The 26,810-nt window shown below is 42.7% G+C and overlaps 2 protein-coding genes across 2 annotated transcripts; one reads left to right on the forward strand and one right to left on the reverse strand.

Annotated features, from left to right (window-relative positions):
- Positions 1-7,690: 7,690 nt before the first annotated feature.
- adm2a (adrenomedullin 2a) lies at positions 7,691-16,665 on the forward strand. Its single transcript, XM_053863956.1, has 3 exons — positions 7,691-7,773; positions 8,005-8,259; positions 14,136-16,665. Exons 2-3 carry the CDS (start codon positions 8,162-8,164, stop codon positions 14,524-14,526), a joined length of 489 nt encoding a protein of 162 aa, XP_053719931.1. The 5' UTR covers positions 7,691-7,773; positions 8,005-8,161; the 3' UTR covers positions 14,527-16,665.
- Positions 16,666-22,971: 6,306 nt separating this feature from the next.
- On the reverse strand, positions 22,972-26,181 carry glt8d2 (glycosyltransferase 8 domain containing 2). The gene is made up of 9 exons (XM_053862298.1): positions 26,157-26,181; positions 25,136-25,228; positions 24,876-25,071; positions 24,482-24,599; positions 24,327-24,411; positions 23,978-24,090; positions 23,740-23,906; positions 23,278-23,390; positions 22,972-23,150 (listed from the first exon to the last, which is right to left on the reverse strand). Exons 1-9 carry the CDS (start codon positions 26,179-26,181, stop codon positions 22,972-22,974), a joined length of 1,089 nt encoding a protein of 362 aa, XP_053718273.1.
- Between the last annotated feature and the right edge of the window lie 629 nt (positions 26,182-26,810).

A 26,810-nucleotide genomic window follows, 5' to 3' on the forward strand; every position in this document is an offset into this window, starting at 1 on the left:
TCATGTAACCGCAGCCACAGACCAGTGGCAGGATGTTGTATTGCGCTTTCAAAATAAAAGCATGCGATAAGAAGATCTGGGATAACATTTTTGGGTGGGTGCCTGGCGGTTCCTAAGCCTATGCTGGTGAGGGCCATTAATGGGGCGATAAACCTCCTTGTGGCGCCCTCATGCCTTTGGGGGCTCAAAGGCAAAGCCTTAGTCTGACAATGTAGATTTGAAAACTACCAAGTTATTATACAAAACACAAAACCAGTGGAGTTGGGACGTTGTGTAAATCGTAAATAAAAACAGAACACAATGATTTGCAAATCCCTTTCAACTTATATTCAATTGAATACACTGCAAAGACAGGATATTTAATGTTTGAACTGGTAAACTTTGTTATTTTTTGCAAATATTTGCTCATTTAGAATTTGATGCCTGCGACGTGTTTCAAAAAAGCTGGCACAAGGCAAAAAAAAACGTCCCACAGGTGAACAGGCCAATTGGGAACAGGTGGGTGCCATGATTGGGTATAAAAGCAGCTTCCCTGAAGTGCTCAGTCATTCAGAAACATGGATGGGGCGAGGGTCACCACTTTGTGAACAAATGAGCAAATTGTCGAACAGTTTAAGAACAACATTTCTCAACGAGCTATTGCAAGGAATTTAGGGATTTCATCATCAACAGGCCATAATATCATCAAAAGGTTCAGAGAATCTGGAGAAATTACTGCGCGTAAGCGGCAAGGCCGAAAACCAACATTGAATGTCTGTGACCTTCGATCCCTCAGGCGGTACTGCATCAAAAACCGGCATCACTGTGTAAAGGACGTGACCACATGGGCTCAGGAGCACTTCAGAGAACCACTGTCAGTAACTACAGTCCGTCGCTACAACTGTAAGTGCAACGTAAAACTCTACTATGCAAAGCGAAAGCCATTTATCACCAACACCTAGAAGCGCTGTCGGCTTTGCTGGACCCGAGCTCATCTAAAATGGACTGATGCAAAGTGGGACAAGTGTTCCGTGGTCTCACGAGTCCACATTTCAAATTGTTTTTGGAAAATGTGGTTGACATGTCCTCCTGACCAAAGAGGAAAAGAACCATCCAGACTGTTATAGGCGCAAAGTTCAAAAGCCAGCATCTGTGATGGTATGGGGGTGTATTAGTGCCCAAGGCATGGGTTACTTCTTACATCTGTGAAGGCACCATTAATGCTGAAAGGTACATGCAGGTTTTGGAGCAACATATGTTGTCATCCAAGCAACGTCTTTTTCATGGACGCCCCTGCTTATTTCAGCAAGACAATGCCAAGCCACATTCTGCACGCATTACAACAGCGTGGCTTCGTAGTAAAAGAGTGCGGGTACTAGACTGGCCTGTCTGTAGTGCAGATCTGTCCCCCATTGAAATTGTATGGCACATTATGAAGCGTAAAATACGACAATGGAGACCCGGACTGTTGAGCAACTTAAGGTGTACATCAAGCAAGAATGGGAAAGAAAGAGTGTTGTTAAAAGGAAAGGCGATGTAACACAGTGGTAAAAATGCCCCTGTGCCAACTTTTTTGTAATGTGTTGCTGCCATTAAATTCTAAATTGATGATTATTTGCAAAAGAAAGTAAAGTTTCTCAGTTCAAACATTAAATATCTTGTCTTTTCAGTGTATTTAATTGAATGTAAGTTGAAAGGGATTTGCAAATCATTGTCTTCTGTTTTCATTTACGATTTACACAACGTCCCAACTCCACTGGTTTTGGGTTTTGTAATTGTGTTTCAATTTGGAGTCCTGGTTAAGTTTAACCATTTGTTTTGGATAGTTACGTTCAGCATGAGAGCTTATTGGGAAAGCATTATGTCATTGGGTGGATCCCGCAAAGATGGTGAAAGAAATCCGTATGAGGACCATATGACTTTGTGGGGAGATTTGGTTAGACTCCACATGGCCAAGCCTCAATTTGAGGATGTAGACAAGATAACTGCGTCATTGTCATTAGTTTGGTACAGAGTCCAGGTTAAGGTTAGTCATTTGTTTTGGATGGTTAGGTTCAGGGTGAGAGGCTGGGGAAAGCTTTATGGCAATGAGAAACCTCAAAATGTCCCCACAAGAGATACAAGAGTGTGCGTGTGTGCAAATTTTCAATTACTTAGTTCGAACCTAAATTACATGTTTTCACAAAGGTCTGTGGTCCGCTGACATCAGGCATGCTCTGATATATTCTGCCAGACAGCTTGAGATACTGCATGTTTTGAAACAACAAAAATGTCACCTCCAGTGAACATAGCAAAGCAAGACAATCACTCTTAAGGAAGTTCATTCCCCTGTGTGTCCCAGCAATCATTACCTGTTGCAGGTGACTGCACAGTGCTCCAACATTGTAGTTGTTTGTTCGTTTTTATTATTTGCAACAGATTAAGGAGATGCTTCAGCAGAGTCTGTCAGCAGTGAGTGTGTGGAGGTGCTCTGCTCAACAGTGATCAATAATGAATACAATACATGAAACACAATGACACCAACTTAGTTCATATCAGAATGAGAAAGAACTTTTTGTTCATTTCTGGGTCTGATCCAATTTTGACAATCTGAAAACGCACATCTGGGCAGATATACAGTCCAGTCTAATAAAACTCACTATTTACTGATATTATTCAGAGTTTATTGTATTAACATTTGTCAAAATTAATTTGTTTTTGGTGTTAATGTTGTGTATCATATTTTGTTATTTTGAGACAACCCTGCTCCACAGAAGCTAAAAAGGTTCAAGGAAGAACAGACTTTCGTTCCTAGTCACTACTGTCAGAAGGCGCTCTAAAAACAGTTTTGTTCCTCGAGCTTTCTGTCACAGTGTGAAAGTAGCTTAACCCCGCCTTTGCAGACGCAGTTTTTCCTGAAATCCAAAGGTTATCCAGATGGTCATCGTGTTTCCCAGACTGTAATCTAATCCCTCACTTGTTCATCATCTCTGGCAGAGCAGAGTCCCATCAGCTCCCCTCCTCCCACACACTGCTGCACTGGTGCGCTGCCATGTCAAATAAACTGCTCAGAGACCAGACAACAAGTCGTTCCAAGGACCTCGAGAAAAAAATGTAAATAAAGAAGCGAGTCTAAAGGTCTGGGAAAATACCTCTCAATTGTAGGTTAGATCTGAATTTGGTTGCAATTCAATGTCTTGATGTCATGTTCATATACATATTTAAAATCAACATTTTCTTTCCCAGAACCCCCTTTGGAACCCTCACTGCTCACCTCTAAAATCATGGCGCTGGTTTCAAGGCCTTCACTAGGGGGCAGCGAAGCGTCAGTTAAGCAGCCGGTGGCATTCACAAATATATTGCACAAAATATCAACACCACTTGTTATATATTTTTTCGTCGGTTCTGTGCAATATATAATATTAAAGTAGTACGATTAATGGAACGTAACCACCTGCAAACGAGAGAAAATATTTTGTAGACGAGGAACTTCTAGCAGACAAAAACATAAAATCACTGTGGGACTGATGGATACATGTGAAACCTGGTTTGCACAATACTTTAGTTTGTACGACTGTCAGTCAAAATTATCTATTTTGATTCAACCAGGTGCGATGCATTGAGAAATGCAATACAGACACTTAATTGTATTCAAATAATTTGACATGTAGTTTAATATAATACTGTATCATTGTTTTTTTAAAAATATCATTGTCTTATCTTTTTTATGATTTATGTTACTCTTAAAGGTTTTGTTTTGAATTTTCCTTTGTATTCTATTTTTTTAATCTGTTTTTGCAAATAATTATTTTCATCAGTCCAACCATTCTTGTCTCAAAATCAGGTTTCTGCATTTTACATAATTACAGGGAAATGAATAAACGTCTTTCCAGTAGGGAGAAGTCTGTGAAAACTTGGGGGGAGAAGTACATTGTACATAAGCAATTTTAGCTTCACTAAAAACATCCAGCATCTCTACCCCACTGTTGATATATCACTCTGTCATGGATTAATATGTGCTTACCTTGTGAAAGTGTCAATTTTTTAGTTCATCACTTTTCAACTGAATGCAACCCCCCTGAACAAACCACCTGAAGTAACAATGAACAAGGTCTCATTGAGTCCTTGTTTGGTGTGGACTCACTGACATGATCAAAGGCTCGACACATGGCACAGCGCACAATCGATGATCTGACCTCTCCTATTCAACAAGTCTCCCAAATGATTTTAAGGCCTTTGATGGTAGCGTCTTCAAAACATCGCCTGTGTTGCCCGCCTCCGACAGAACGCGCACTCATCTGCTCTAATTGCTTGCTTGAAACAAAAGTACAACCGGTGCCTGATTGAGAGATCAAACCGACCGACTGGTCTGAGTTCAGCGCCCGCCGGGTCCTGGTTCACATGCCAGGGAACTTATGTAAACGGGTCAGAATCTGGAGAAGTGACCTGGATCCAAATATAAGAGGACAGAAAGTAAAATTGCTTTTAAAATGGGACAGCTACCTCATTTGTGTGTTGGTCCATTGAGATATCTTAGCTGGAAATCCACACGTCATCTGTATGTCTGACCACCAATACCAGCAAAGGATAAATGACAATGGACATTGACCCAAAGAGCTGGTATTTGAGATTTTCTTCCTACCAACCTGGAGCCATTTCAATTCACCGTAACCTTAAGATGCAGCCGGACACTTGGGAAACAGGTTGAGAGGACGCTCACAAGCGGCACTGACTCTAAGTTTATCCGTGCTAAGCTGTGCGCACTACGTGTCTCTGTCAATTTAGCACTTACTAAAAGCATCCCATAATAAGGGGGGAACACAGAAGAATGTTGTGCTATTTCTTAAGTGCTGAAATTGTGTATTTTCAGTGAGCTGAATTGGAACTCAGTATGCATCACGTATCTCCACATAAGGCGTTACTGTCGGTGAACGGCTCATTTTCTCTGGGGATTTACAGTGCAAACTCACCTTGTTACTGATGCTTCAGTGTTGCAACCGTCGTGGGTTCTTGTCAGCATATTCCATCCTAATAGGAAGCAGACGGTGATTTTCTTAGTGCTCGGAATAACCACCATTATGTGTCATGAAAGGCTGTGTCACCAAAGAGAAGATTGCAAAACATTAACAGTCTGAAGAGCAAACAAAATATGAATCAATAACTTTTATTAGAACTGTAGACTACTTAAAATGGATAGGTTTGTAGTTTGGACGTAGTGGATCAACAGGTATACCTTGTTCTCTGCTTTAGTTTGATAGATTTAGATGAGTTACTGTACTGCTCCCAAGTTGGAGAAGTACAGTGTCATCACACGTGAGTGGCATAAGATCTGATACAAAGCTCTTGAGGCTGCATAGATGTGTTGGCAAGCTTGGTTCTGGAGCCTATCGTTCTTGGATCGGATTATGGTGCCATCCTTGGGTCAGTTTGTGAGAGTCATTCCCATGTGAACACACGAGACGATCAAAGAAAGACTTGAGCAGACATGAGTAGTGGAGCCATGATGGCGACCGAGCAGTTTGGCAACCATCTTGGACAAACTGTCTGAGTGAATGTCATTAATTTTTGGATGCTCTGAAGATTTCGCTGAATAAAATCCAAGCTTGAGAATAAGACTGAAACCGAACTGTCGCCCAAAGAATTTTAATGATCACAATATTCTTTTTTTTTTGGTAGTTGACACTCATACCACCTTGTCCTCCTGTTCTAATTCCGACAGCAGGACAGTTGAGCCCAGGCCAGGTTAATGGTGACCTTCATTTTCATTGGAAAACAGCTTTTTAATCTTGGACTACCACACATACGGTAACTGGTGTTTAGGTATGAACCAAATCTATTCTGAAGTAGCCAAACGCCCTGCTCACTTATCACCGCAGCGACACAACTGTTTGAGCTAGATAAGCAAAATGCAAGCATCTTCCCAAGAGTATTGATGACGGCAGTAACAGCCCAACCATGACACATTCATCTGCTTTCTAGAAATTTGCTTCTAAACCTGATTCCTTCCCGTAGTTTCTATTCGAATGCCTGAAGGCAACAGTCGCAAATGAAATGACTGAATAATCCGAAAATCCAATTTCACCTCATTAGCTCAAAATTTTCTGTCAAATTGCTGCCACGTTTGACACGGCTGCACCTGACCCTGCCACAAATGTGCTTACGCAACCCTCAGTTCCCAGTAGGTTCAGCCAACAGTTCAGGCGACGCCTTTCCTGGGACTGGACCGGCATCACTCGTCAGTACGCAACAAAAACAACTGTGTTTGGACAGCAAAGATTTACCCCAAGGAATCTGGGCATGTTTGTTATTTGTCTCGTTGTTGTCTAAACTGTCCCACACTCATGAGCTTTGATAAATAAACATGTCAGAAAAGCTGACCAACTGCTTTGTTCTTATCTCTTCTGGAGTCCCTACAAATCAACCTCATGGTCAAGTTTCAGTAATAACCCTCTTACTACTGCACCATTTGTTGAATCAGTCCAAAGAAGCTGTCGAACGTCATCGGTGTGTGGGCAGCCACACTGCAGGAGTCCTGGGTCCCTCTGTAATCACAGTTCAGTGAGAGGAAAGCTGCTGTTCCCTGCGTTTTGTTGCTTATGTTTTCCAGATATCATAAACAAAGCAGATAGGTAATTTGAACGTGCATGTCAAATCATGTCTGCAGGTTCTATGGGAACAGAAGCTGCTTAATGATGAGAAAATGTCAGCTGTTGCCGCTCTTATGGAAGTGTTGCACCGCCTGTGTGTGTATATATATATATATATATATATATATATATATATATATATATTAGTGCTGTCATTTTAACGCAATTAATTATGAGTATCAACGGTTCATCATTTTGCCTAGAGGCGTGTTCTATTATTCATTTTTTGAATTGCTATATTGAGCTCAAGTGCCCATTTTAGGCAGCCTTATTTTATTTCAGAATTTTATTTATTTAACTGGATCGCTTTATTTGTATTACATTTTTGAAAACTGCCTTATTTTATTTATTTACCTGTATTGCTGTATTTGTTTTACATTTTTGAATAGGTGGTTTGCGGATGTGCTTGACCTTTACTTTTGGAAGCAAAGTTCACCAATAAAAAAATTGGATTTCAAATCTTCTCTTCTTACTGTATTCAGTTGATAAGTCATGCACTACAATTTTTTTATATCCTAGAAGTCAAATTCTTTATCAGGAGACCTTTCGCAGGTATGACATAAAAATATGAGAATGTGTTTTTTTCTCCATATATTAGAATGTTTTAGTAACAAGATATAAGTTCCATTTAAGATCCTCTGTATCTGTGGTCTCGGAACAGTTATGGTGGTTCCCAACACCATCTGTTTCATGTATATTTAATAATTAAATGTGGACTGCAGACAACAAATCCTTAACCATCAACCACATTAGAGGTCCCATAGAGGGGACTTGATAGTCATTCACAAAATCAAATGTGTAAACATTCCTATCATCCTCCGACCAATTCTAATAATGCTTCCTTATTTATCCCTGCACATATTTAGCATTCCTTATGGACTTCCTTATTTCTTTATGGCCGTTTATCATCCCTAAAATAGCCCTCCATTTGCCACTTTCTACTGTTGGCTCGATGGCTGCTTGCCTCGTGACTGCCATCTATGGTTTATGGCGGGTATTTCACTCCAAACCTGACCTCTGGAGGCCGCCAACTCCGCCCACACACTATAAGAGTATTTAAACCCACAATGTCTCAAGGGCTTTCATCTTCATTGAGGAGAACTTGATCTTGTCTGACACCTTAGCAACAAAAGAGCTTCCAGTGGTTGCGGCGAGGTTCACAGCGAAGGTAACTTTGAATCACTTGCTGTTTCATTTTATTGTTTTGAATATTTCGGCGTATCGTTGCAGATGTGATCCTTAATTACGATTATATTTTATGTAGTTTTTGTGCACAGGTTCTTAGTCACTATGAGTGTATTTAATGCTGCTTGTTTTAGAGCTACTTAGAAATAATCATAAGAAAAATAAAATGGCATTTGGATACAATTTTAAAGTTTTGTTCCGTTTGCTTTTGCAGCTGCAGTTTTGGCCCTTGAACGCGTCACAAACTTTTTTTTTTTTTTGGAGACTTGAGCTCTATATTTATTTATTTTTTTTATTGATTTAAAACACCAACCCAAACTTTCTGGATTGGAGCTCCAGTGAGCGGGCGTGGAGTCGGGGTGAGTCCGGAGATGCTGTCCGCTTTCCCGCTGACGCTATGTTGCATCAGCCTGCTGTGCCTCCAGCAGCTGCTCGCGCTGCCAGTTGCCCAACTCGCCAGCGGAAGCAGGTAGGAGCCGCATCGCTCGCACCTTTACAAACAGCGTTACTTTGCGTGATTTACGTGTACGTCCGCCAGATCTGCAGTCAAACCGAAAGTTAGATAGCGCGCCTCGTTTATGGTGTCGCATTATCCAACTCACTTTTTACTATATAGCAATGATCAGGTACATCACCGATGTATTTATTGAGGACATTCGCTCATTCATGTAGCTTGTGTTTTGCAATAATCTAATCTGTGAATGTTGTAGCATAAGTGTTTGAGACATGGAGATTGTGTGCTCTTCAAGGTCAGGGACGCTCACATGATGCCTTATTCTTCAGATAACGTTTTTCTGAGGCGACTTCATTACTTTACCAAACAAGAAAAGCTCTTGAATGTTTCAACTGCTTGACAATTTGTGACTTGTTTCGCATTGTTTGCACATCTTTATACTCTATAAAACATTGCCAGGGTTGTTGAAGTAAACTAACTGGTGACCTGTTCATGGTGAGCCCTGCTGCTCACATCCTATGTAGAGGAGAAAGTAAGGAGTAAAGTGGAAGCTGAATCTCCCACAAACTCTCAAATTACAGCCCAATCTGGCCGTAACAAAGTGAACCGCTGCTATTCCCGCTGATATTACTTCAGATTGTCTATGGTCTGCGGAACATTTTAGAGTTAAGAACCTTGCGATCTTTTGAATGCACATTGAGGGCCCGGCTTACTTGAGAAGCTTGATCACTAATATTTCCAAACATGTTCTTTCCTTTCTGTACATGCTTCAAGGTTCACTCATTTTTGTCATATTAATCCAATATGAATTATGAAGTTTGCTTGGATTCTGTGTGGAATTATTTGTCATTTGAAAACTAGCTCCATTCCAACAGCCTGCGCTGTAAGGAATTCCTTCCAGCTACACTACTACATTAGGCAATACCTGTATTTTTCCACCCCTAGTCGTAGGTAGGAAGCAGCAGAACCATCCGCCCGATTATTAACAATTACACTTCAACATGGAATCCTGCCAACAGCCATTAAATCCCTGAGTAAAGTTCATCCCAGTCGGGAATGAGCAGGATGACTCAAGGTGTCATTGTCCTCTGGTGGAGTTTGGAGCTCTTTCTGAGTGGGAGTCAGCCAGTGACCCATGGCGGTCAAAGCAAACATGTGAGCCTTCTGTGCAAAAGAGGTTGAGAAATAGTAAACATTTCTTTGTCAACTAACACACAAATTAATCTGAATCTGGGGATTTCGTGTGTTTTTTTTAGAAAAGTGAAAATTAGAATGTTGGCAAGGACACGAGAATAGCAGACCACTGTTTAATGCAGGCGTCTATTTTGGTTGTCAGGTAAACAGTCTCCATGGGGCATTGTACTGCCATGTAAAATTGTGTACCAATATACCATGTAATATCGCTTTTTAAATAGGTATGAAGATTTTTAGTATCAGTGAGACGAAGCGCCTCAGGCTGGCTACTCTGTCACTCTGTGTAGTGTACGTTCACAAATGTGTTTCATGAATGGATGTATATGATTGTGAAGCTCACTATACACGAGACTTGGATATACCTGATCATATATCCAAAACACCAATGCGCATATTTTTATTGACAATCAAAAGAAAAAAGCTTCCAAACGCTTGCACAATAATTGCATATGTTGTGGTGCAACACTGACCCCTGTAGGCGCATATACGAATTACAAAGTCGTGTTCTGAAAGGTGGTCATGTGGGAGAACGGTGGAATTATTAAAACTCTCCACGCCACTTGGAAAAAATAGAGCCTGTCATGACTTATTGTTTGAAGTTTTAATTACTGTTGATATACACAAGTTACTACAGAATTTTCTTCTGTTCTCGCTGAGTCAGTGAAGACTCGGGTGTATCCACAGTCTGAACTTGCTGAGGCACAGCAGCTGTTACTGACAGGAGACTGTTGTTCTGTCAATATAGTCACCACTGAGAACTTGTTTCGGACCAAAGATTGTCCCCAACGACAATCGACTCACTGAACTGCATCTCATTGAGTTGGCGTGCAGTGTAATTACTGTCTTAATAACTGTAATGTGCGCATGTATGTTATAAACTCTGTGTATTCATAGTATCAGGGGTGACTGCTTTAGATACTGAGGACAAAAATATATATTTAAATAAGTGACATGCATGAGGTTATGCTACATTAAAATATCTGGTAATAATGAGTTATGAGGCTTTGGTCATTAAATGTAGATGCAGCTTTTTGTCACTCTGATAACGTGTGGCACCATTAATGACCCGAAGTGACACCACTGATTCGACTACCTCATTTGCCCCAATGTCATCTTTGTGGCTTTTTTTGGTCGGAACATTTTTTACTCAAAGCACATTTTGTTCAGTTTCTTTGACATGCTGACTGATAATAACAGTCATGACTGCTGTAAAATATCCTCTTAGTGGAGGCCTCCTTCGACGGTCCATGAAGTCACACCAAATAAGTGTGTAACAAACATAAAAAAGAACAGTGGAACACACACAAAGCTCCTTACAGGCATGTTACATGACGTTTCTTTTTCCGTCTGCTGGTGAACGTAACATGTTTCGGGTTAAATACCGCTTTAACAGTGAGGCTAGTTTATAATTCAAATTCCACAAGGGAAAGGTTGTTTTTATTCCAGAGCATTCTCCTTCCCCTCCCTCTGCGTCGGGTACAATGACATGACAAATCACTGTGTGTGTGGAATCGCAAACACGTTTCACGGCCAAATAAAGTCATGTTTTCCCCCAAATATGCCTTAAATAATCATTAACGCACACAGATGTCTGCATGCATTTACGCAGTCGACTAGGTCTTCTTTGCACAATATTTACTTCATAAATACACAGACAAGAGTTGTTTTCAATGTGGTATATCCATGTGATCAGGTGGTCTTTCTTCAATCTGAACCACCTGCAACCTCTATATACTGAAAGATGATCTTGAACTAAGCTGGCTATAAAATGCTAATAAATAATTTAAATGTAAATTAAAATGTACAAAAAAGTAAGGAAAACATTTTATTTTTACTACATATTCTGTATGCTTGCAAAGTTTGTCACAATGTACACAAATATATGATTTAAAACTAAGAATAAGCAGCCTCTGATCATCATGAATATGATTATAAACATAATATTGAATATGAGGTGATGAGTGGATTGTACTTGTGGAATAATCGTGAACAGCAAATGAAATTTTATCTAAGACATGCTTGCTGCCATTAAACAAAATAGTGATTTGGGATTTCAATTATTATAATTATTATTTTAAATATTTATTAATAATTAATCTGACAAATTTAATATACATGGTTGAAAAATGTGCCTTTAGTTTAATTGTATTTTAGATAATTGTCTCTTTATTATGTAGTGCTATATTAATATATTTTTGTATTATTTAAAATAAAAGAAATTTCAAATAGGTCTATAAAGCTGGAGTATAGATTTCATTCAATATAATACAACCTTGCCTTGAGTGTATGCTTGGAAGGGAGGTTCATAAGGGAAAGAGCAGCCGCTGCATAAGAACATTCCTCTGTGGATTAATGGCTATGACCACAATGGCACCTGCTGTATCCTTGAAGAGCCAGTTTCCGCCTCACGAGGACAGACACAGTGTCGAAAAGGAATTATACCCTACATGAATATGTTATTAATGTCACGGCAGGCCCTCAGGAAAAGCTCAAAGAAACGTCTTAGACGACCTCCCTGCTGTTGTGCCTGCAGGTACTTGGTCTCCAGTCCTATGAACCTCTCACCTCGGGAGGTCCATTCAGTAAATGGGCTGATGAGGTTATGGAAGCCAAAACAAACACATGAGGCCAATGTTCTTTACTATACAAACCACTTCACCTTTACTCCAATACAGCCTTGCTACTGTTTCCTGGGGATTACAAGTTATCATGGCATATTTAGTGATGATTATCGCCTAGCGACAGCAACAACTTCAGATCTGGGTTATAGTTGAGAGGTCAACGGAGGCCTTTGATAAAAGCTGAGTGCACAGCCCTGACAAGGTGACAAAGGAGATTTACTTTGGATTGTCTTGAACTATAAACCAAACCTAAGATCATGCTCACTCAAAAGGAATCAAAGTTTCAGAGTTAAGAACGTAGAGCTTGTTGAAAAAGCTAAGCTCACTGAACAATTCTGAGTTGGGGTCTGGATGACTTTGATTGTTTGCCAGTGCCCTTCTGCCAAACGTGCACAGGAGCGCCTCCAAAGCTGTCCTCAATATGTCCAGCTTGTTGCCAACAGAATTAAGGACATGAATTCCAGTTCTAACGTTGCTCCATAATGAGAGTTTTACTTTCTTCCCTGAAAGGGAAATCATGTTTTTCTTAAGCCTTGGTTATACTTTATACATTGGGAGTTACATTAGTTAAAAGTGACGCACCAAAATAACATCACAAGTAGATCGATGTGTAAGATAACACAACACTTGAGTAAAATATCAAAATCCTCTCTTGAAAAATGCCCAAACATATCTAGTCTTGTCAGCCTTGTGCAACCTCCCTTTGGGTTTGTTGCGATAAAAGAGAACTGAATGCTAAACACACTTTAAAACATACAACAAACGTTCATCTAACCCCGGAGGGATTTTTGAAAGTTAAGCCTTTGACTTTTGATCTGCAAATCATTATTGTACAGTAGCAAAGGCAATATCGGACTACAAAAGTCTTGCCTTTGATATTGTTGACATGAAAGTATTGACCCATAAAACGTGTTTTATACGGCGAGACGACCTCACAGACTTCAGCAATGGAAGCAAAACCTAGTTCTGGGCACCACGTCAGTCTTGAATGATGATGTGGCACCAAGTCCTAAATAGCACTCTGCAACTCGTACGTGATCTGCCTCATGTCCACCAGACAGCTCTGACTCAGCAGCTCAAGACAGAAACCAACTGTGTTATATTTCAGGAGCATAATACCAAAGCCATAAAGTCACAGCCAGCGGAAAAAAGCATGCTGCACTAATCCTCAGATATGTTCTGCAGCGTTACAACATCGCAGCAGCAGGGACAACCTGCTCCTGAAAGCAACTTGTGTGTCCTTTTTGTCACAGTCGAGCGGCAGGGCGCTGCCATTAGTGGAGGATAAATACGCCGAACTCGAGGCGCTGTTCAAACAGAGAAAGGGATGAGCACAAGAGGACAAGATGTGAAAAGCCACTGTCAATGTCAAACAGTGAACAGATGGTTAGTTGGCGTTCTGTTTGCTGAATGGGTTTAACATTAGCAGTCTTGGCACAAAATCACATTCTCCTCTGGCTCAAGTCTGAGACAGTCATGCTCTCATGTGAAGTCTAACAGAGACTTGGGCTCTCCTTCTCGCAATCTTACATAATTGCAGGGACGTGCGTGGCTGTTGTAGATGCCACGAAATCAAGAGACGACCTGGGAAACTGTCCTGGTAGTGAAGTTGAAGTTCCTCTGATCGCAGCCGGTTTATTTATCTAATCAGATTTGGAGCTGTGCAACACCTTCTGTTTTGATTGGAGCAAACTGGACAGCAGCACTTCACATGTATTGTTTGCCTTGATAAGACAATAATAAAGTATGTGAGGTGAAGCTGACCGAGTGACACAGAAGGTTAACTTCAACCTGAGGGCCGTTTCATTGGTATTTGAAGTATATGGTGTAGGGACTCGGGGACAGGAAGTGGAGTAAGAGGTGAAGAGAGACAGTATATCAGAGGGACAGCTCATGTGGAGAGGTTTGGAGACAAAGTGGTCGGGACATGTGGAGAGGAGAGAGAGTGTTGAGATGGGGAGGCCAGGAACAAGCGACTAGCCTGGAACGACTATCATGACAGATGAAGGTGGAGGCTGACTTGTGTGGTGACTGCGTGTTGAAGAAGACCTAACCGCTGCCATCTCTTCTCCACAGGCTGAACATTCTCAACAAGCTCTTTGACCAGGACGATGGCACTGAGACACAATCTGGAAGCCAGACTGACGTCGCTGTTCCCACCTCAGCTGCTGCTCTTGACAGGCCTGGACGTCTCCAGCACGGCTTCTCTCCTCGCCTGTCGTGGGCCCGACCCACGACTGAGGATTCAGCGACGGAGCGCAGAGCACCTCGAGCTCGACGTCATGCCCACTCGGGATCTCGAGGGGGGCACCACCACCCCCATCCCCCCCAGTTAATGAGAGTGGGATGTGTCCTGGGTACCTGTCAAGTCCAGAACCTCAGTCACAGACTGTATCAGTTGATTGGCCAGAGTGGCAGAGAAGAATCGTCCCCCATCAACCCTCGGAGTCCTCATAGTTATGGATGAGTCAGCAGAAGTTTGCCACCACCCCAGCGAGTCTGTGTTTTTTCTCCATCCTCATGTATTTATCTCTTGATGTATTTGTCTTACTATGTAGGGTTTCGCGCCTGTTTTATATGTCCATCTCAATGTGACCGTCAGATTCCAAGAAGAGAACTCTCTGAGAAGCTCGCAGAAAAATGAGAAACGGCGAACGATAGCTGTCTCGTGTGAAGTCGAGCCAAGCCGCGTTAATATGCCTTCATAATCCTGTAAATGTAGGAATGACTGCCTGTCCTGGACACCTCAGACCTGGGCCCGTCTGCCAACTCACCACTTTCAGGGGGGTGATTCCATCGCCCATTGATCAAATCCTTAAGCCCATGATGTAGATTCTCAACTTGCACTCGATGCCCGAGTCCAGTCAAATATTTTTCAAGTCCTGAATCACTTCACATTCCAGTCGAGAACTTGTCTCTAAGCATTATTTACTCATGTTGGTCAGAGAGTGTTACACGTTTCTTGTCTCAGAATGACAGTTTACATTAGAGTTTCTATGAAGAGATTCAGCTACTGCGCGGTAAAAACAGGGTAGCGTCCAAGTGCCTGGAGGATAACTTTCAGTGACGTATCAAAGGCAAAGTAGGTTTACTCAATAGGTGGCAAAGTGAACCCACAGCTACTTGTATTTTCCTTTGACAGAGGGCGAGTATGAATTATTAGCCTTTCCACGTGATTCATAAGTTCTCCTGGCGAGTCAGGACATGGGTGACAGCAGGTTCTATTTATTCCAAGCTAATCACTTCAGTCAAATGTGCCGCCGCAGTCGGGGAGCGGGGGCCCCCGAAGGTCCAGCAGTCGTCAAACTCAACACGGCAACATAAATATTACCAGCACATTTGCACATTAGTCTGCGGCTGTTTTAAAAACAAACCCCAGGACAAACACAAGTGTTACACAACAATCCTTTGTATCCAGATGATTTTGTTTGTTTTCAAAATGAATTATAGAATGTTTCGGAGATTTGTGGACCTATTTTCTGGGCTACGTCCTGCCTGTGTTGAAAGGGTTAAATGCGGCCACGACTGTTACAGACACCACAGACACCAAAATTTTAGCCTGTGTTCCAAAACTGCACACAAAAAAACACCCTGAAATTTGCCTGCCGACGATTCCTTGTCTCGAGAATGGTGGGCGGGATTCTGAACCGAAAATAGCTGTGGGATAAACACGCTAACAAACACGACACCTGTCATTATAATCATATTTTTGCCCTTCACTCTTGAGAACTCACCAAAACAAACCTGGCAATACTTGACTCGTTTGTGATTTCAATTTGTCTTTTCCCTGTTTCAGCTGTGTTCTAACTTAAGTATTTATCTTTGCTCGTAATCCCCTGAGGCCTAGAGGTCTTGCCGTGATATTGGTCATCTTTGGTACGTTAGTCTAATCTGTTCAAAGGCTTGCTGAGGTGAAACATGCCTCTCTCTCTCTGCTGTAACTGAGCTAATCAGCTGTCTCGTGACGGATCATTAAAAAAGCTTTTCAAACGCTAAAAAAAGAAACCTGGTGCATTTCTACTTTTTAAACCATTCCACCAAAACACTGTGACGGTGGTGAAGAAATCCTATCTGGGCTCTTATCAGGTCTATTGTGCTCCCAGGCTTCTGTTGAGGCTGCGTGACGTCGGACGTTTCGTCATGTGAAAGCAAATACTTCAATACTTCCCGTTCTTCTTGAGAAACGAAATGACTGGGATTTGCGAAGACTATTTTAAGATACATCATTCAGGTTTTTGTTATTGTCGCTTTGTAAGGGTCCCACACTTTTGGGGGTCACAGGAAAGCACTTTACTCCCCAAATGTGTGTCTGAACGTCTCTCACGACTTGGTTTTGCCTCCTGCAATGAATCTGGGACCATGTTGTAAATGTTATGGGATTGAATGTATGAGGACGCACTCCATTTGAATCACTGTGAATAGGACGTGCACCTGTGAATACGTTGATTTTTAGAGCAACTATTTAAAATATGTATTTAAGTTATCGTTGTACATTTATGTATGTCATCACCAAAGACTATTTATCTTCTCACAGTGGGTAGAGGAGGCGTCGTGTAGAGTCATGTTACTGTTTAATAATGTTATTGTAAAATAAAGCTCCTACTGTAGTGCGATCCTGCGTGTGTGTGTGTGTGTTACTGAAATAATCTGAAGAGAGCTGAAGCTTAAAAAGGCACCTTCGAAGTAGATGTGGTTGGAAGAGTAGGTGGTATGGAGAAGGTAGTTTTGCTTGTGGATTCAATGACTTGAGCCAACTATGCTGCAAAAAATGCACAGAACCGTGTTTAGTCTCCCTCATCGTGGATGCTTTGGTTATGATGTCACATATTTATTAATGTGGTGGCCCTAGTAACAGTCCCTGAGAAAGACAGTGTTATATACCAGTAATTATGAGCTTGTTTTTGTCCTTAATCTCTGAGAGTCCCAGCCCAGATTACTGCTCAGTGGAATTAGCCCATTTTCTCCTATGAAATACCTCCATAAGATGTAGTGCCTTTTGTCAAATTTAAATCCAGCCTTCAAATATACCAAGCCAAGATGAGTGATTCCCCCACTGAAAGGGTAAATAGCACTAAACATGTGCCATAATAAACATAAAACCAACAACAACAATTTAAAACTCACGAATGATGACATTCTTGTTGCTCCTCGAGTGTCTATCTGAAATAGGTTCCCAACCTTTTTCATGCTCTTGGCACAGTACGATATAGCTGTGTGAAGCTTTGGTTCACTTCCTGTGAGAGGAGGAAGTGCAGCACTCCTCTCTGAAAACCACCAAAGCTCCCTGTGATTCTACATCTAGGTTGCAGATCAAGGAACAAGCTGGAGGGAGGAAAATGGGTTTCACAGTATGAGCTGGAGTGAGAGGAGGCCAGTAGCTGTGGAGATACTTGAGTTAATGAAAGGGCTGAAGAGGTGCACAGAGTGTCAGGATGCGGGAAATAAGGAGTCCAATGGAGAGGCAGCAGCTCCGTAAAACAGCCTACATGGAGCCTACAAGCGCCAGTAAAATGGTAGTGCGAATAAGAAGATGGAGAAAAAGGTTCTTCTTTTTTATTTTTGACAGGATTCAGGTTTGCGAACCTTACTGACTTTTCTGGTTTGCTAAATGTTGGTTTGCTATCAAGAACGACTCACGATTCATGCTAAAGTCATCTAAGGCTAAGCCTTATCTGCTCCCGATGGTATGACGTATGAAAGGTTCTGTTTCAAAGAGGATGAATGGGAACAGCGAACCTGTCCGTCTGTGATGATTCTTGCAGCACGTGAACTCAGAACACATTCAGTCGCAAGTGACACGTGACGTCCTCCAGTGGATGCACCTGAGCCACGGTCCACAATTCCTGCTGCACCCAGAAGAAGTGGGGATCTACTTGACCTCTCTTACCATGAGAGAATCTCAACATACTCATTTGATAAAATATAGGCCACAATGATCAGTAAACTCTTGAAAACATCCAGCAATAAACCACCCCTCTGCCCTAACATGCCCCTTACGTTTCCCTCAAAATCGATGGTAATGCGTCAGCCCCAGTCACTCAGGGGTGAGAGTGTTTTCTGAATGGTGCACATGATCAGAGCGAGACGGCGTAGAAGCTGGAAGGTCACTCCACATAGCGTTAATCAGTGACAAGAGGTTTGGTTGCCTCCAGGTCTCCCATTGGTCCATTCAGGCCTGAAGAAGGAGGGGGGCATTCATGACCAGGATATTCCATTATGACCCAATTTGTACGGAACGTTTCAGTTGGGTAAACCAAACGTAATAAATTAGCCCTCCAGGATGGAGCATACCAGACGTTCCAGCCGCGGCAAGAATCTGAGAGTGATGGTCCGGCTTCATCCGGCCTACACCTGCTCCTTGTCGAAAACACTTCCACATCCACTCGAAATGCATTTTTGTCCACAGAAATATGAGGTGGGGGGAAAAAACCCTACTCAATTGTAACCTGTCAACTGCAGCGAGGCTCAGATATCCCATGATCTGGAGTACACAGAATAAGTGGTTAAATATGAGGGATAATATAAGTGACAGGGTGCTTTGCTGTGGAGCAGTGGCCTGTCCACAGTGTCCTCAGTCTCCTGGTCTGTGTACCTGGGACTCAGGTACTCATCGTGGATCATGGATATGAGAGGAATCATGGATATGAGAGGAAGTGCAACAAGAAAAGATCCTTTTTTCAATTGAGTTTGGTTACCTTTCTAGTAAGGAGATGTCTTGCTCATAGTTTTTTGTTCATTCATAAGGAGAGAAAAATAACAAAGTCGGTTGCTGTGTATGTATCCCTCCCTCTACAAATGACCTTTGCAGTGTCAACCTGGTCACCAAAACAACTGAGTGCACCAGGGAGGTCACACGGCCTTGAATCAACTGAGTCCGTGTCATTACCGAGTCAGCGACCTGCTTTTCCTCATCTCCCAGAAAATAATTCTGAACAGGAGCCAGACTTGAATCAGGTCACGTTCCTTGTGTCGGGCTCTGCGTTGCCACAATGGAAAAAAAAAAACACTTGACAAATTTAACACATCCATGACTGGAATGCTGCCCCGGAACATTCTGACTATAAATGACAGATAAGAAGTATAGCAGGACGAGTGGACTGCAGACACTTGCTTGGACTACTGCTGAGCCTCAGTTATTTAATGGGTTATTAATGAATCACAGTTCTATTTCCAATATTGTGTTTCATTCAAAAGGAAAGATATTTACTTAACAGGTAAAAAATAAATGTGATCGACTCGTATTGTTGGTTGCTGTGAAAGACATTTTGACAAAAAACCCTTAAGAGTCACTGTGACCAGGAGCTATTTTCAAAATGGTGATTCTGTCATCTCCACAAAATAGTCTCTTTTTCCACATTATATAATAGTATATAGACTATTACTTGATATTTCACCATTAATGCATAATTACTGAGCTATTATTATTTATTATAAGTTATTACAACATGAATGCATGGTATTATTGTCTTTTGACCACACACTTGTATTACTTTAAATTCCTCCAATTATATTTACCTCCTTTACATTTAATTAAACATAAATATATATATAAATAAAGTACTTCATCATATGTATAAAATATACATTATATTCAATTTCCTCTATTAGTTGCGTTTTCTGATCTACCAGCCTTTGGATTTTTTGCTTTAGAGTTGGCTACTTTTGAATTCCACGGCCTTACATACATAACAAAAAATCATAAACTACAACGTCAGTAATAATATAATACAATAATAATTACGTTGAAGAAAATGTCCTTAAACTCTGAGCAAGATTTGTTGGACTGTGTTTCAAAGGATTTCTTCGACCGCCTGCAGGCTGAGGAACTCTGTGGTAAACATCATAAATCACTTCCAGTCACTAATTTTACATGTGCGGGAAGTGAAGGAAAACACGGCAGTGCTACCAAATGAAGGCAAAGAATTTCGCATCAGCCTCGTTCCATATGTCTGGGAGAGACAGACAGTAGACAGAAACAGGGTCACCTCCTCACCTGTCCACACTGACCGGCTCCCACGTCATAACATTCACATTCCAGCGCAGGACAGGAGTCAGGGTACACCTTTATGTAACCACAACACTTCCAAGTGCTCTGGATCTCCATTCGGGTCTCCACCTGCGAACATAAACGTGTTTATGGAAGGAGGGCTGCAGTCACGAGAGCTTGTTTGCTTTCAACAGCCCTTCCTCAACGTGTTTATCTGCCGCTCGCCACAGCATCAACCCTGTGAGTGTGTGACTAGGATGAAAAAGTCAATTAACCTTCAATAAAAGAAAATATTCAATATTCCGTGGGGGGAAAAAAGGAGAATTGTTGTGGCAAAAATGTCCACTGGGTCTGCTGGGTGAAAACTCCCAGAGCCACGGTTCTTTTGCTCTCCAACCAAGAGAGAGATCGCATGTTTTGGAGGAAAGTAGAGGCAGCAGACATGTTGGCATTTGGTTGCCAGGATGCTGGAAGAGGAAGACAGGTTCATGGATTACAGGTATGACTAGGGAGAATGGTCTAGACAGGTTAAGCTGGGGGGAGGCCGACTTGCTGCCACAATGCTGCAGGGAAAAGAGTGACTAGATAATGGTTGAAATCTATTGGTCCAAATAATCCTGTCACTTCTATAACTTGACTATAATATGTACAGCACAAATCCGTTGTTACTGAGCTCCTATGAAGGTTACAATGTTCACCTTTACAAAATAAAACAAGTAAAGCACATAGCAGTTGCTTCCACTCTTTTCTGATGTTGGGGCCATCAACCACAATGCACAGTAACCGAAGCTGTGTGAATACAATTATTACATCTAAGCTTGTCCTTTTACTGTTGACATTTTTGCAGCAATGCAACAATATTGACACACAAGAAGAGCGAAACATCACTACAGGAGTGAGACAAGGCTACAGGGTTGAGCTTGACGACCAGTCAGCTGTCTCCATGAATCACCACGGAACAGAGTGAGCGCTGCCTTATCAGTCAGCTGCTAAGAGTTTGGGCTTCAAATCTTGGAAAGCCGCTTCACTGAAATTCTGAACTAAACAGGTGACGGCAATCCTCCCTCTTATCTGTCAACGTAGACATCATACGCGTCCACACAGGGAGAAGGTTCTGCTGGATGTCTACCATCACATCACCGGGTCTCTAGCTCAGGAGCCACCAATGTGATGACAAGTTGCACACTTTGCTTTTGATATTAGTATGAATGATATTCATAGACTATACTGATCAACTTATCATTTCCCATAGAGTTATTTTTAGAGCAATATTTAACAAGATTGAAGCCTAAACATTATGAGAGCTGTCTTCTCACTACTTACTGGAAAATAAGAGCAGGACACAGCCCCAGCTCATGTGTGACTTCTTTCAACAGGAACATTTAAGTTTACATTTCCTTTGAAGAATAGGGGATATAAATGAACCTAACGTACGTTAAGGTAATGTCAGTTAAAATGAATATAATGTTTAAATATGCAAGCAGCTGTGTAGCTTTTAAACCGTTCATTAGCGCTGACGTCGGTATTAATACCAGCAGTATATGATAGTATCTTTAATTCTTTTATATCTTCCATGGACTTGATAATGCCATGTAAAGTAATAAATGACCACCTGACTGGGCTGTAAACCTAGGTGGCTTTGAAAATGCTCGGAAATCACCACGCTTGATGAATATTAGGATTTAGTTTTCCGTTTTGGGCTTGTCCCGGCAGTTTTTTGGTAGCGACATCAGCGCTAAAACAAAATGACTGACACAGTCATTTGGGTTGGAACAGAAAATGCCTGGCTGGTTTCAGAATGACTCCCAGGCTGTGGATCAAGGCGGAAACCTCCCAGAGCTTAGGCCTTAATTCGTCAGATTAGTAATGTCGCAACAGTATAATTTTATTCACGTCGACGCGGAACTTGACGACGTAGTCATTTGGCAGGAGATCAGTCAGGTGACTGAGGACTTCATCTTGCAGATAAACGTGACTGAGAGCACTCACACACACACACACACACACACACACCTCCTGACTGCTGGCTTACGTGCAGCTCCACACACACCACGGCCCAGACTAGACTGTTCCTCTTTCCCATGTTACAGAACTAAATTCATTTAAAGGTGCAGTTGGAGGTTTTCTGCAGATCAAGAGCCATCCTGTCCACCCACCCTGGCCACACCTGTCCTCCTCTTCATGTCTTCCATCAACCACTTGCTCGCCTCCTCTTTCTTTACCTCTTCGGCCTATTTCTGACAGCTGTTGTCCAACACTGGGACTGCCACTCCTCTCCAGCACGTCGGGTCTCTAACCACGTTGAGCTTTGTCAAGTACCTGACTTGACCTTTGACACATTGATGATGTGACGACTATCACACTTGTGCATTAATATTGGGAACAAATGAAAAAAAACATAGCCACCTGATTCAGACAGGACGAAGAGCTTTAGCCAACTTTGCTCAATGGTTGTTGACACCAGATTAATTTATATTCTTGGACCAAATGGCATGAACAGGTGAATCGCTCAAGGTCGTTTCAGCGCCATGCTATTGCTTGTGCACAATGGACAAGTGAAATCAGACATATATTTGGTCCAGAATGTGTCTCCCATCTGGTTTTACTTTCTACTTTTGGTAAGAGAAAAAAACAAGAGCTAGTTCTTGCCAGCTTTATTAGGTGTTCTTGTTTTAGTATTGCAGTATAAGGGATGCTGACTGCAGTCATTTTTATGTGGCAAAAATGAAACTGATTTTCTTGTAAGTAAGTAAGTTTATTACCTTTGAAAGTTCCTTTTTGTGGGGCCAAATAAACGTACACCTTTCGATCAATGTTGTTTATTTGTGTCACAGTCTGTCTAACTTTTCTCACATTTATGAAGGTTAAGTTCACATCTGAACATCCGAACCTCCCGTGATGCATGCGGGTCCCCGCCGCCTCCTTTCAGCGGTCAGACTCAGGTCGATCTAAGAGGAAGCGGCCAGAAGGATCGGGGATGAACCACTTCTCCCAGAGGTCAGAGTGCACAGCTGGGTACTTCCATGGTTTGAACGGGCCGTTCCAGTGGAGCAGCTGCGCCTCCTTCAGGACGCTGTCGGGATAGCGAGCGTCTGGGCTCCAACCTGAGGCAAAAGTTGGCTTTCATTTAAAAAAAAAAGATTCTAAAAAGCTCAGAGGACTCAATCAGCGAACCAAGTAACCGTCTAGACGCTAGATCATTTTGGAGGAGTCTCTTTCTCCCTGTCTCACCGAGGTGCCTGACGTGCCACCGTGGGTCCAGCTTGGTGTATTTGTTGTGGAAAACGATCAGCATGGGTGGAGTGGCCACGCCTCCTGCCATGGCACTGCTGTAGATGTTCAGTCTGGAGAGAAGAAAACAGCCTCTGTGAAAATCACCAAGCAACTAACAATGGAACAAGAAGATGGAGCTTTTTCTTCTATCATAGAATCTGTTCTGAAGAGTCTTTCAAGACAGAGTGAAAATGCAATATCTGCATCTGTCCATCTCTGGCCTGGACGATAACCCTCACCGATCTCTTCAGAAGACGCCTGCCATCGTGCAGTGACTTTGTCAGGTCAGAATGACAACACTACCAAAGGGCCCAGGGGTCTCACGTTGATGACACACTTCGTCATCTTATTCTCCAGTCCTCAGATCATCGCACTGCAAATCTCTCCACCACCTTTGCCATATTGGGCGGAAAGTTCCACCTGAAATTCTCCTCCATGCAGGTCTCCAGCAGCTTGGTGATCTTCTGCTGCTTCCACCTGGTCAAGTCCGCCACAAACACTCCGGGGTTGAAGGAGCAGTCACTGGGGTTGATGCCCAGGTCCTTCACTTCCTGCTTCCTGTAGTCCAGGAAGCCCATGTAGGTGGTCTGCAAAGCAGCGAGAGACTTTAACATTTATCCTCCGAGTCAGCGTTTTGGGAGCTGCAACAAAGCCCCACCTGCATGCCAATGCTGCGCACCATCTCATGAGTGGAGGGCAGGTCGCAGTCGGAGGCAAAGGCTGCGGCGTGTTCAGGGTGGAGCTTGACCTTGAAGAGATTCAAGATGTCGCCTGAGGAGCAGATGAAGAACAGTTGGTGCTGCTGTTGGCTCAGGCCTGCTGCCTAGCTAACTGCTTTCATTGGTAGAAAATGAAGTACATGCCAGTTAAACAAAAGAGTGAGGGTGTGATAATAGGAAATAATTCAGGAATGAGAAGAGCAGAATGACAGGTGCGATTAGAGAACACGTTTTGGTGATGGTGGAGGAGGATGATTTGTCAGGAGGAGGAGCAGGAAAAGGGAGCACCTTGTACGATGATGTCATCATCCAGGTAGATGACCCTGCGGTGTGGGATGGCGAGCAGCGGCAGGTAGAAACGCACAAAGTTGAGCTGAAGCATCAGAGGAGGGAGTTAGTCCAGGAGGAGAGTCCTGTCTGCTGACACCAAGCATCAGACTCACAGGATGCAGCAGGTCCGGTCTGGACGAGTCGGGCTTCACCTTCCCACGCAGCACCATGGGGTTAAACTCCAGGATCTTGTACTGGATGCCCTGCAGGGAGGTGGACTGGATGTAGTGCCTGGCAGGAAGATGAGAAGGACCGTGCAGCTTTTTATCATCCAGAGATGACACATTGTCTTTGTGAATGTTCACAGAAACAAGCGCCTTGTGCTTCTTTAAAGGGAATTGTCATTGTTCTGTTGTGTTTGTGCTCAAGTTTCTCTTCGATTATTCACGTTGTTTAAGGGTAGATAGTGTTGTGCAATTCTTTAACTAAAACTGTATTGAAAAAGACATAACTAATGTTATATTAGAGTATTTTTAGGAACAGAACAAGGCACTGCAGGTGTGTTACCGAGTCAGAGCGACAGCGTCTCTCAGTGTGACGATGTAGAAGAAGACATCAGCGTCCGTGTTGCTGTAGATGCTGTTGATAGTTGCCATGGTGGCACCCAGACGCTCCTCTGAAGCACAGATAACCACAGAGACCACATCCTGGGCCGGCGTCTCGGTCGGAGCTTTTGCTGGGCTGTGGATGTTCTTCCACTTATCTGGACGTCAGACGATTCTCTATTGTCGAGTGAATGGATCCAGTGAATGAGTACTGGCAAGTACCTGAGAGTTTGGGCCGAGCCGAAGCTCCCAGAAACGTGTTGTGCAGCAGAAGGCACACCAGCACCACCAGCAGAACCAGGAGGACCCGCTGTACTGAGACACAGACACTTTTTCTCATGTCATTAGGTCATATTTTTGATTGAAGTTTGTGATCAGAAACAACTGAGGAATCTTCTGGAAACATCTGGTCAGAAACTGTTCTACAGCAAACTCTCTTTTGCTTAGTGCGGCAGTCCCTGGGTTCATGACCCTAGTCTTGACCAGCACGACCATAAAATCCCACTCACCAGCTTTGAGCTGGACCAGAGGGAGAGAGAGAGGGGGAGAGAGAGAGAGAGAGAGAGAGAGAGAGAGAGAGAGAGAGAGAGAGAGAGAAGATCTCATCTGGATCCACTTGAAGGACGCATCTAACTCTCTGGTCTTAAAAACCAAACCCTCCATGCTGGCATTCAAACAACTTGGACTCATTTGAATGCCTGAATCGAACAGTAGGTTTGAGAGCAGCACAGGCTTGTTTAAAGTGAACATGGAGTGTGAGAAGTTTCCTGTAGGCACTCCAGTTTCCTCCCAGTCCACAGCATACAGAGATGAACTGATCTTAAATGTTTAGCAGTGTTTCTCCGACTCATTTCCACGTTGCATTCACACACAACAACTGCAACTGCAAATAAAACTTCTCTCTCTGCCCTCAAGTGTATCCGGGTTGTGTTTGCACCCAACATCTGGAACACATCTGCTGTAAATGTTGCACACAAAACTATCTCCACTCGTACAGGCTGCAGCTTTAAATGGACATATGAGACCGTTCAAGAAGAAGGCAAGACCTCGACTGAAGTGTATTTATCCAAAATAAATCATTAACCCTTGGCCATGTAGATGGCATGCAAGATGATTTCTAGCATGATATTTTTATTTTTATTGGATATGTTACTGTGCAACAAGTATTCTCATGCCAGGAGTTTGAGGACCACAGGTTAGTCCAGGAACTATGAGGAATAGAAATGTAAAGAGGTGTTCTTACCAGACTGGAGGCTGCTGCGTCTCATTACGGCTGTTCCTCGTCCATGTTTGGAATCCTCTGAGGACCTCAGAGCCCTCCCCTGTCCCCTCACCCTCCCCTCTCCTCCCACCTTTCCTCCAGATGTGGCCTCAGCCAAGCCCTGGGTTATCTTGACTCAGCACTTGGAATCACAGCACTGATGGGAGACGGATCTGTGCATCAGTAAGAGACTTGACAATGAAATGAAGTGAATAACAAGGAGGTGAGTATGTTCAAATAAATAGTTTGGAATATGATTTAGAGCCAGAGCAACCTGTGCCAAACTTGGTTCATAGGTGTAAAGGTCTGACAAGGTAGATACACAAAGGGGGTTTGAAGGTCCACTAGTCAAGCAGCGACACACATGATCATTATTTGACTATCAAATCTGCAAGAAACATATGAAAAGCTGTGAAGACAAAAGATAGAAATATATGATGTTGACGCTGGATGGGTCCCAAATCCGTGGCCCGAGAGGGAGTTGAGGCCTTTCATGGCTGCCGACTGGACACTGGAGTTTAGTGACATCCCACCCGTTCAAGCAGCCCATTCCTCTTTTCGAGGTCACATATCTGGAATACTTTTCGGGGGAAGGACAGCCTCAGACTCCACCCCCTGCTGCCTCCAGGTAAATTT

The sequence above is a fragment of the Synchiropus splendidus genome, chromosome 4 (assembly GCF_027744825.2).
Source record: "Synchiropus splendidus isolate RoL2022-P1 chromosome 4, RoL_Sspl_1.0, whole genome shotgun sequence".
NCBI classification, from domain to species: domain Eukaryota; kingdom Metazoa; phylum Chordata; class Actinopteri; order Syngnathiformes; family Callionymidae; genus Synchiropus; species Synchiropus splendidus.

Bases quoted from the DNA above. Each gene is read 5' to 3' on its own strand.
- adm2a (XM_053863956.1), top strand. From the start codon at position 8,162: ATGCTGTCCGCTTTCCCGCTGACGCTATGTTGCATCAGCCTGCTGTGC. The intron at 8,260-14,135 runs GTAGGAGCCGCA...TCTTCTCCACAG, and splicing joins CAACTCGCCAGCGGAAGCAG to GCTGAACATTCTCAACAAGC.
- glt8d2 (XM_053862298.1), bottom strand. From the start codon at position 26,181: ATGAGACGCAGCAGCCTCCAGTCTG. The intron at 24,600-24,875 runs GTAACACACCTG...TCTTCCTGCCAG, and splicing joins GACGCTGTCGCTCTGACTCG to GCACTACATCCAGTCCACCT. The intron at 24,091-24,326 runs GTGCTCCCTTTT...TCTGCTCCTCAG, and splicing joins TGATGACATCATCGTACAAG to GCGACATCTTGAATCTCTTC.